This window comes from Castanea sativa, chromosome 2, assembly GCF_040712315.1.
Source record: "Castanea sativa cultivar Marrone di Chiusa Pesio chromosome 2, ASM4071231v1".
Taxonomy (NCBI): Eukaryota; Viridiplantae; Streptophyta; class Magnoliopsida; order Fagales; family Fagaceae; genus Castanea; species Castanea sativa.
The window spans coordinates 6,848,705-6,860,063 of NC_134014.1; the positions used below are offsets into that span (position 1 = coordinate 6,848,705).

General features: G+C 32.5%; 2 protein-coding genes across 2 annotated transcripts; both read right to left on the bottom strand.

The window, feature by feature from the left end:
• Nucleotides 1–1,504: 1,504 nt before the first annotated feature.
• On the bottom strand, nt 1,505–2,434 carry LOC142625692 (protein DMP2-like). Its single transcript, XM_075799376.1, has one exon. The coding sequence runs from the start codon at nt 2,333–2,335 to the stop codon at nt 1,709–1,711; it is 627 nt and encodes a 208-aa protein (XP_075655491.1). The 5' UTR covers nt 2,336–2,434; the 3' UTR covers nt 1,505–1,708.
• A 6,166-nt stretch (nt 2,435–8,600) lies between these two features.
• On the bottom strand, nt 8,601–10,147 carry LOC142626307 (uncharacterized). Its single transcript, XM_075800124.1, has one exon. It carries the CDS (start codon nt 9,872–9,874, stop codon nt 9,251–9,253), a length of 624 nt encoding a protein of 207 aa, XP_075656239.1. The 5' UTR covers nt 9,875–10,147; the 3' UTR covers nt 8,601–9,250.
• Nucleotides 10,148–11,359: the final 1,212 nt, after the last annotated feature.

Sequence of the window (11,359 nt, forward strand, 5' to 3'; positions counted from 1 at the left end):
AAGTATGTTAAAAACATATAGTACATATAATCTGACAGTGAAAATTTTAAAATATAAATTCAATAACAAGTTATTGAGTGACGTAATATTATTTAGAGTTATACCAGATACAACTTGAATCCAACCCGTGTGTGTGTTGTTTATATATACATAGACAGTGAGGAAGGGTATGCGACTCAAATTACAGATATGAGGCACCATAACACCATTAAGATCATTTAACCCACCTACATTTATAAATACTACTATTAGTTGTGAGATTAAATTCAATAAGAACATACAAAAGCCAATATTTATTTGTTAAACACTCCAATAATAACCGCAATTTTTTTTTTCTTGAGAATGGATAACCGCAACTATATATATATATATATATATATATATATACTCTCATTAAAACTCTAATACGAAAATTAGAATTCATATAATTAGAAAATTAAAACTCAACCTTGTTGTGCAAATTATAAAAACCCAACTTGGAGAGACGGGCAAAGAACTGAAATGCCATCGGCGCTCGCACCACATAGCTTTTTCAAACTACTCTAAAATTTTAGTTGAAATCTCTTTATCTATAATATTCATGAGAATTCTGTAAAGAATTAATTATTTTGATTACGTACAATTGCTAATGACTAATTAGATAAATCTCTTTATCGGCATCCGCAGAATTAGGCAAGCTATAGGGTGGTTGATTGTTACAAGTTGAGTTAAGTCTCCCAAGGCAATTAAGTTTTCTCACTTTTGGAACGTAAACGCAAAGCAAACGAATTAATTAACCTCTATATTAGGTAATAATAGACTTTTAATCAAAGAGTTTAATGCGTCACAATAACATTGAATTCTATAAATAGGAACTTTTACTTCATCCTTACATACATATCAATGATGTCATACGGTGAATCAGAAATATATAGGTCAATTCATAACCAAAATTTTCTTTAGGCTATAAGGAAATTAACCGTCGCAGCCCAAAACAAATTTACATGCCAAGTCAATCATGTATACAAGATTTATCATAGAGATTAATTACATTATATATATACACACACACTAGATTTGAACTTTATAAAATCTACTCTATAATGATTACTTTTTATTATCATCAAATTAAAACACTAATTCAAACCAAAGCTTTTTTAATCAACACAAAAACACTTTAAATATTGCTTCATAACATTCATTAACCTGTCTAATTTCTATGTAAAAAGAAAACAAAGAAGGAAAAAAAAAGGTTTAAGTTAGCATAGAATTTTTCGTGCAAATCAATACCAATATTGCATGCATATATGCTATCATAAAAAAATAAATAAAGGATTAAAAATATTCACGTATCATAGAGACTTGATACATGTTCAAAAGGATGGGCAAGCATCCACCCCTTTCTTCTCTTGAGAAGCACATACGTGTGCGAATCCCTTTTCTTTCTCAATCAATCATTGATTGTATGTATGTATATAAGAGTGAATTGCACTCGATATATATAAATGGAAATACCCAACCCTGCTTGTTGAGACTCAAAACCCTTTCACGGATTCAAGTTATTCAACCAGAACAGACATTGTTCAAAAGAATAAATTATTACAATACAAGTTACAACAATTGACTAAAAGGACCATCAAATTAACATATTTCAAACCTTTAAAACAAGGAAACATAAATAAACAAGCATATAATGCAACGACACACGCACTCATCCACAGCTAAATTCTTAGACTTTAGTCGAGGACGAGGAGGTAGACTTGGAGGTCTGTGAAGTATCAGTACTTGAAGGGTAACCAATCCCATGGCGGTTGTTTGGGAACACCATGAAAACCACACTAGAAATTGCACCAACAACAGGAGGAAGCACCTTGAACAAAGTCTCCTCAGTGGAATCAGACAAGGGATAGAAGCAATTCACAGTTTTCTGATCCAAAAGCACAAGAACCCCAAACACAATCAGTGCAAAAAAGGCATGGACAAAGTCCCCAATCCGAAGCTTGTAAACTGACAAGTCCACGTTCTTAGAGTCCGCCGAGGGCCAAAGACCCGTCGTTGTTGCAACCCCATAATGAGTTTTCTTATCATCTCCAACGTAACTATCAGTGAACGAAGAAAAGAAGCAAGAAAAGCCGCACACACCTATGAGAATGGCAGTGAGGTACTTGTAGATGGTTGTAGTACAGTCACCATTGTTGGATAGGACAGGGCTGAGGAATTGGTACAAGAAGACTGTACCAGTTGGGAGGAGCCTAATAAGGTTTCCTAGCCCTGATAATGTTTTGTCTTTGATTGTTGTCTGAGACGATGACGACGAAGAGGACTGAGTGGTTTGCTTGGACTTTGAGGCACCCATTTGGGAAATGAAGTTTTTGGTGTGGGATAATATTATTGGAGATTAAGCTAAGTGTGTTTGATTTTTGTGTTATGGAGCTAGCTTGCAAGTATAGCAACTAAGTTTTTGGTATTTATAGAGCAAGATTGGGAGCCTTGCTTGTACGTAATATTGAAAAGAGTTGGATGCCATTGCTTTACTGGACTTCCAAACACTAATACTCCAGAAAGCTTGGGTCGGCAAGGGTTTTTTCTTAATATAAAAATAATAAAATCTTTATTATTTTATTTATTTGCTTATAAATGTACAGTTTTTTTTATAAAATTTTTAGATACAAATGAACTATACCAAATTGACAAAAAACCTTTTTTATATAAAAACGGTTTAAAGTACGATTGATTGAGTCAAAAGCCTTATAATTTAATTGGTGAGAGTCTAAGAAAGTAATAATTCAAACAGTTAAGTTAGTATTGTAGCTATTTTTTTTTTTTTTTAAAGTCACTTATTGGAGTTGTAACAAATCCTAAAAGACCCAAAAGCATTTAACTTTTTTTTTAATTGAACTAGTCAAAAGTTTAGTACAATCATATGCTTTGATGAATCGTGTGGAAAACCTATAATATCTTGTTTATAACTAACAAAAAATGTATTAAATTAAATTTAAAAGATATTGATATCTTGGCCGTGCTTATTAGTACATATATGACATTATATTAATCTAAAGACTTTTTTTAATAGTGATTGATGTTAATATTTACATCAATTATAAGCTTGGATTTATACTTCAAGGATTGCTTGAAAATTTTAAATACAATATTTTAATAGTCTCTAATAGGTGCAACTGGATGAGGACAGTTTGTTCTCTTCACAGAATGCTGTATTTCTTTAATTGTTTTCCTGGTCAAATAATGTGCTTGATGTTTGAAGTGCTCATAAATCGGATAAGAAGAAATGGGTGTTTTGTACTTTTGTATTCACAAAAATAAGAGAGGAAATATGAACTTCGTGCTGTGTTCGAAGAACTTCATCACGTACACCTAAAAACTAAAATTGTTCATTCAAAGTCGTGCCTAATTAATCTGCTAATTGTTTGTTTTCTTTAGAATTAGCCTCATGTTAAACATGCGAGTCAGATGATATATAGTATATTGGCTGAGTGCGAGTGTCAAAAAAGATGAAGAGTTTGAAGTTTTGAACCGCCGTGGCGGCCTAACGTGAAAAAAATAGACTGATATCTACTAGCAACGAGGCTCAGCTACCAGTATGCAGAATCCAACCTTAATGTTTCATGGTCCAGTTCTTGGGGAGTCGTGGAATGAATTTGATTTAATTAGTTGTATTCATGCATCTTTCTACATAAACAACAACAATAACAAACAAACAAAACTTTAGTTTCAAAATTTTGGGATTAGTTATAAATCCTCAACAAATTAATTAGATCAGTCATATGTATTATTTTTCTTCATTATATTCTATCTAAAATTACACTCTCTGTTACTCTCCTAAGTAACATGTCATTTTTTTTACTATTTCTATTAATGTGATTTTTTGTTTTCCTCTATTTATTTTCATTCCTTCAACTTGAATCATGTCATTCTTTCTTGATGCGTTAGTTGCTCGTTAGTTGCTCTCTTTTGAATATTATCAAACCATCTTAAGTAAGGGCGGAGCTAGAACTTGAAGTTATGAGAGGTGGCTTTACTATTAGTTGTGTGCGGCTGCTCCAGACTCTAGCTCTATTGCTTAACTGCTAAGAGTTTTTTTTAATTATTTTTTTATTTTTATGTGTGCATAATCTATTGGGTAAAGACAAAATTATTTTGTTTAAAAAATTTTAAATTGTTTTTAAGCTATTATTGGTAATTTTTGTTGTTAGATTAATTTTTTTGGGCTTGTATATTTTGTTTTAGATTTTAGGTTTATAAATTTTTTTTATGCCCTTTAAAATGAAGAAAATACTAGAGTTACAGATAAACCCAAATACAAACTAATAAGAATTTACTGCTTCAGTAATTTGTAAAAATATTATAAAAAAATTTGTAACTATAGTATCATTCTTAAAAGAATCAATAATATCATTAAGGGGACAAAGTATAATTTTATAGAATAAAATTGATAAAACTTATACCTATATATAGGGGGGGCAGTTGTCCCATGGTCAAAGTCTCCCTCTATCCATGATCTTAGGCAACTCCTCCCATTTTTTCATTTCAAATCCTATATTTTCTAGTATCTTCACTTATTTATTTTAATATTCTCAGTTCAGCTATATTCATTTTATAAATAAGTTGCTTCTTACTTAAAACAGCATAACACGTATGCAAAACCATAAAGCATAGTTGGTCGAATACCATATATAAAGCATAGTTGGACGAATCCCAAACTTATAAAATTCTCTTTTAACTTTAAAGGTATTCTACGTATGCACATCATGAGAACTACTACGAAATAATTTTACATATATATGCCTCAATTTTTGTATCATTATGCTCGTTTATAAAATTTTTGAGCCACCAATTTTAGTTTCCTCAGTGGAGTATTACAAGCCAGGTGAAATGAGCAAGGTTTGGCAACATTTGGAGTAAATTAAAAGATGTGCATTTCAGCAAAGATTTACATGTGACTTTGGAAATCACTTTATGAACACTAACCTAAGCGACCATTCTGAGAAACATATTTTCGTGAAGAAGAGGAATTTCTTAGTGGGTTTTTGCTGGTCAGTTTTGGATAATACCTGATTGAATTGGGAATTGTGATACCGTTGGTTTGAAAGCTATAGAGCAGACCATACAATAACGTAAGAGAATCTCTCTCTGCCTATTTTCTTTATGAAAAATGTTAACCGATGCACTTAGTGTATTGATTAACAATTCATTTAAAGAAAGTTTTTATGAAAAAAAAAAAGCAATTAATGTTTTGACAACTTTTTTTATTTCTCATAAAAGTGGTATCAAAATTTTTTTAAAATAGATTATTAACCAGTGTCCTTAGGACACTCGTTAGCATATAAGAATATATATGCTAATATTAGCATATATTTTATTATTTTTAGTTAATATTTTAGCATATATATGCTAAAATAGTTTATTAGCATATATATATATATATATATATATATATATATGCTAATATTTCTTTATTGTTTTTAACAAGGTTTATTATGGTTATATTTATTTTTTAGAACAGTAGGAAGCCCAAGCACAAATGGCCCACTTCTGGTATGTTGACCAGTTTATTTTTACTCAAAATCATTGCATGTATTCAAGTATTTCAACAAGTTTTAGTTTGGGTCAGAGGCCCTATTTTGGTCTTCCATATAGACCAAGAGTGTGATGGGTCATCATGGGCTCATTCGCAATCAATCAGCCTACTGATTTCCTGTGTTCATCTGTTTAAGGTGCTTTTTGTTTTTCTGTTGGGTTTTTCTTGCTAGATCTAAAATAAAGATAAATAAAATAAACAATAAAAAATAAAAATTGAGTCCAACTGAGTAAGTGTTTTATTTATACTACCATTTAATTGGCTTCTAAGTTGTGGATTCCAAGCCATGAACTTCAAAGTTGCTAAAAAATAGGACATTATCTCTATTTGATTAATTTGTTAAATTTTATGCTTTTTTTTTTTTTTTCTTTCTCACTGAAACGTAACTTGCATATAGATACTAGAGGAAGTTGCTAAAAATTAGGACTTTATCCCTATCTGATTAATTTGTTAAATAAAACCCACAAGCTCCTAAATTTTAGGTATTTCTTCTTATGAATTAGCACTTTTATTTGGAATTCAAATTAACTCTCACTAAAGTGTAACTTACACATAAATGCCAAAGGAAGTTGCCAAAATTTAGGACATTATCCCTATTTGATTACACAACTAAGGTTCACATAGATTCTAGAGGATATTGCTAAAAATTAGGACATTATCCCATCTAAATACCCAACTCACATAAATACCAGAGGATGTTGCTAAAAATTAGGACATTATCCTTATTTGATTACATAACTTTTTTTTTTTTTTGAGGAGGTTGATTACATAACTTACCTATAGTATAGTAATTTCAAATTATAATGAATGCAAATTATTAACTTTTATCGAAAAAATAGAAAAACCTATGTCCAAGAGACTAGTTATTATTATTATCATAAAAACTGAGTAGGTGTTTTTCCCTTGTTTTGCTTCTAGTTTGATGCATTTCATTCACATCTAAAATTGTATTTATAGACTTACAGAAAAATTGATGAGTTACTTTACTTTTAAGGGAGAGTCCTCTCCTGTTTAAATTTTGCATCTTTGTTGTTAGCTTAGCTGTGAATTTAAATCTTGCCTCAAAACTTTTAGTCCTTTGATTATTATGTACTTAGCTGAGTTGTTAGTTTCCTATTACTGATTTTTATTAGTATATTTTGTTCTAAAAATAAATTAAACTAAATCAAGCAAACGAATAATTTGACTTTTCAAGTTTGCAAATGGTAATTTTCAACCCTCCAATCTCGGGTTCGGATTTTTTGTACACGTCGGGTTATGGCCAATTAATTTAGACTTTTCAACAAGCTAAAAAATAGTCTTCCTAACACACCTGAAAGGGCCATCTCACCTAACCTAACATCTTGCTCAATAGTCAAGACACTTTGTTCAACTCTTCCTAGAAAAATTCATTCAAAGATAACATAACACACGCAATTGTAGAAAATAGTAATTAACAATCTTTCCATAAAAGATCAGGATTAATTTGTCATTAAGAATCTTTGAATGAGACTAGGTCTATATTATATAGGATTTGACTTACTTCTAATACTTTTTTACTTGAATATTTTATTTTATTTTATTTTAATGAGAAATTGTTACATCAACTACAAACTAAATAAAATATAAAGATTAAAAACTACTACCACTTACTATTGTATATTTAAAACTACTAATGACGTTCAATTAAAAAAATATTGGAGATAAGTCAAATCTTATCATAGATAACCTAACACCTTTTTTTTTCCCTATTTTTGGAGAAGCTTATATAGCCTTTAACTTATGGAAACATATTGCAATAAATTTTTCATGTGGGACAAAGTTTAACTACAAATTTAATAGTAATCTTTGGCAACAATCAACAATACTAAGATGGCATTTGTCTACTTACTAAACCAAACTTAAATAATACACATGACAGGAACATATGGCATGCTCTTATTGTTAGTTTGTAACCCAAGTTTGTATCCAAATTCCTGTCTTTTCATATGTAAGAATCAATAAGCCCCAAAATCACAAAATTTCGACCCTTGAACCTGATTTAAAGCTAGTGCAGCTATAAGCTGGGTTTGAAGTCTGTCCACACATCTGGTGGAAAATTTGTCACTACTTCCATCTTTCAAATTGGCTATAGATGAGTTCATATGAACATCCCAACATGTTTCCCCATTTCGAAGAAACACTCAGATAACAAATCAAGTGGGTTTTTTTTTTTTTTTCCTAAACAAAAACTAAAAAACTAGTTGAGCATTATTAAATTGGTTGAAGAAAGTTTTATTAATCAGAAGTAATTTGCTCAAATTGTTCCAGCTTCAATTATTTAAAATTCATTTGAATCAGAATTATTGTATCAAATAATATTTAACCCTCACAGGCCCCAGCCCCCAGCTCCTCCTATAAAAAAGAATATATATATACACATAAATATATCAAATCAAATAAAGACCGCACCAGAAATAATTTGGATGTCTCTATAAAGTCTAGACCAAGAAAATCAATACACGTACACATTTTAGGTCAGTGGCCATCAATATGGACGAAAAAAATCTAGCTGTCATTTGGTACCATAAGGTGTGGAGGGCACCACACGGTATAGTGGAGACAACAATTAGATGAAAGAAATCAGTGAAGGACCCTAGTTCCCTTCTCACCACACAATCACATAAAATCATTGAACCTTTTTTTTTCCCCCAAAAAAAAAAAAAATCTGGAAAACAAAAAATGCCAAGCATATTCCCTTGGGCCCCAAAATGCAATTATTTAATTTTTATTATTAAAAAAAACCCACAAAGCACTTTCCTTTTTCTTTTTTTTCTTTTCGGTAAACAACCCCACAAGGCCCACAACCACAAACCACAAAGTCACAAACCGACCATAATTTTCATCATCACATCTTCAACGTGATCACCTATTTGGTATTGAAATTTGAAGTCCTTTTTGGCTTAGCTTCAAAGTTAAACCATCATCACCAAGAGTCTTGCTATCATGAAAATTGAACTTAAAAAAGGAAAAAAAAAAAAAAAAAAGGACAGAACAGATTCCTCCATTTACTAAAAGATCTTCTATTATTAAAAATGGAATACATAAACAACCTCCCTTTACTTACAAGCTACAACATAACAAAGAAGAAGAAAAAAAAGGTACACAACTGAACTAACAACACCTAAAACAAATTAAACCCAAAAAATTAAAAATTAAAACCCTTCCCAAATTTTTCCCCTAATGTTTTTATCTTACTTTACAGTACAATAGGGTACACAAAAAGCCCTCTCACAAATTCACAACAGAGCAGAACAAACCCCAAACTATTTTTCCCAAATTACAAATCAACCCCTCTCCTTCAATTACATATTCCCAGATAAACAACCCTAAATTACCCATAATCAACCCCAAGATAGTACAAATAAAGTAAACCACCCATAATCTAAGTAATAATTTTTTCTTCGCCACCATAATTTTCCCGATTTCCAGATCTACCCTCCGTTTAAAAAAATCACGGACAGTTCTGACCTTGAAGCTCGAGATTTACTTAACAGAGACGAAAACCAAAGAGACGGTTCTAGAGATAGAGAGAGAAGGTGAAACTGATTCGGATCCGGGTCGGTTCAGACCTGGATCTAATTTTTGAAAACGGGTTTAAGACGAAAACCCGGTTTTTTTTTCTTTCTGTGTTGAACTTGCTTTTGGAAATGGATCTCACAAATCGAGACGAAGCAAACGCCTCAGGTCTCTGGTGGCCGAGTCGTCGACGACGATGCCGGAAACTACTTGTTTTTTCTTCGAGAACGACGGTAGCGGAAGTGAGCTCGGCGCCGGAGACATCGCGAACGCCGATCCGGCGTACATGTCGCACTTTCTCATCATCGGAGGAGGCGGAGTAGGGGGCGACGGAGATCTAGGATCCACAATCCGGATCTGCTTCGGCACCATCTCCGGCGCCGGGCCTAGCCTCTCCGTTGACGTCACGACCAAACCGTCACCACCACCACCACCTTCCTTCTTCGACTCGCTCTTGATCTTCGAGTCCAACGACTCGCCTCTTCTCAAAATCGTCACCTTGTCCATCGCCGGACCGGTCTTCGCCACTCTCAGATCGTCTGCAGAGCTCGACGACCTCTTCGAGACCGACGGCTCCATCGTGGTGACATACCTCTTCTTCTCCGGCTTCTCCTGCCGGACCGCCGGTTTTCGGCTAGATCTAGTGTTAGGATAGTTAAAGTTAGGGTTTCCATAGTTTCTCCGGCGATAAAAAACCGCCGGCTGTGGAACTCTAATACGTTCAATCAAACAATCCTGCGGCCGCAAGATCTCCGTCCCCATAGCTTCAAAATAATCTCTATAGGTTACAAAAAAGAGCAGAAAATAGTGAAGAAGATTTACAAAAACAAGAATTGAAAATTTCTATGAGCTTTTTACTAGTGGAAGAAGAAAATTTTTTTTTTTTTTGGTTGGTGTGTTTTTCTGCTCTGCTGAAAATGGGTGTGTTTTTAGCTATGGGTGATTGTAGGTGAGAGGGGGCTTTATATAAAGGAGAGAAAATGAGAAAAAAGTGGACGATGGGTTGGGTATGAGCGAGGTAGATAGGAAAAAAATAGAAAGGGAAAGCTTCGTACCCACCTTCGTTTTATCCACGCGTATTCGCCTGCCACGTTTGATTTTACACAACAAGTGGATGACCAGACTGGGTCTCTCTCTTTTGCTTTGAACCCAAAAAAAAAAAAAAAAAAGTAAAAAAAAAAAAAGTAATTGTGCAATAATGTCTCCTCTCTCTCCTGCAATAATAATGCATGTCATTTTACTGTTGGATTCGTTAAGATGATAACACGTTTTTTACTTACCCAAACGCGGGTCGGGTATGAATAAGTTTTTATTAGTACTCGTTTACATATCATTGACAACTTGTCAATAGTTGTGTGAGTTGTTCTAGAATCACATCTCTTTTTAGTATAATTTTTATAATAAATCTGATGTGGTAAATTATAAATTTTACTTATCTTTTTATATAAACTTACTATTTTTCTCTTTATCACTCACTCTCTACTATGTTTGAATTTTAGGTAAACAAGAAGCAATGTTCCTATATTCTCTCTAATTTTTTTAGAAATGGAGTGTGTGTCGGGGGTGGGCCGACCTAGTTTGCTGTTACGATGGAGGGAATTTTTTTTTTTAGAGGAAATACGATGGAGGGCATTAGTTTGGTGGTTTGCTGTTACTGGACTCGTTACGATGATAATATATTTTTACTTATAGTCACATGTTATTGCAATAGGTCCAATTATACTTTAGCTAAATCTTATTATTCAAAAACGATATCTCATGCGTTCCACACATATAAAAATTTTACCATTATTTATGTAGGTTAAGAACTTGAGGTAAATAAAATCTTTCATTACAATTGAATGGAGAAGTTTTTATTAGTTCTTGTATATATATCAATGACAACTTGTCAATAGTTGTTCAACAATCACAACTTTTTGTTCACTCTAATTTTATCACAAATTTAATATGGTAAATTATAAATAGTTACCTACCACTTTAACATTAAGTTACTATTTTCTCTTTATCAATTATTATCGGCCACGTCAGAATTACCGTAAAGCAGTAAAAAAAAAAAAAATCAGCATTCATATTTTCTCTCTCACTTTCTTAGAAATGGTGTGTTATTAATATTATATTGGTGGTTTATCAAAAATATATATATTATATTGGTGGGGCGACCTGGCTTGCCGTTACGACGGAATGTTAGTTTGGTGTTTTGTTTGTAATTTGGGGTTTTGCTGAGCTGTCGGTGTCTGGCACGAATTA

Bases quoted from the DNA above. Each gene is read 5' to 3' on its own strand.
- LOC142626307 (XM_075800124.1), bottom strand. From the start codon at position 9,874: ATGGGGACGGAGATCTTGCGGCCGCAGGATTGTTTGATTGAACGTATT.
- LOC142625692 (XM_075799376.1), bottom strand. From the start codon at position 2,335: ATGGGTGCCTCAAAGTCCAAGCAAACCACTCAGTCCTCTTCGTCGTCA.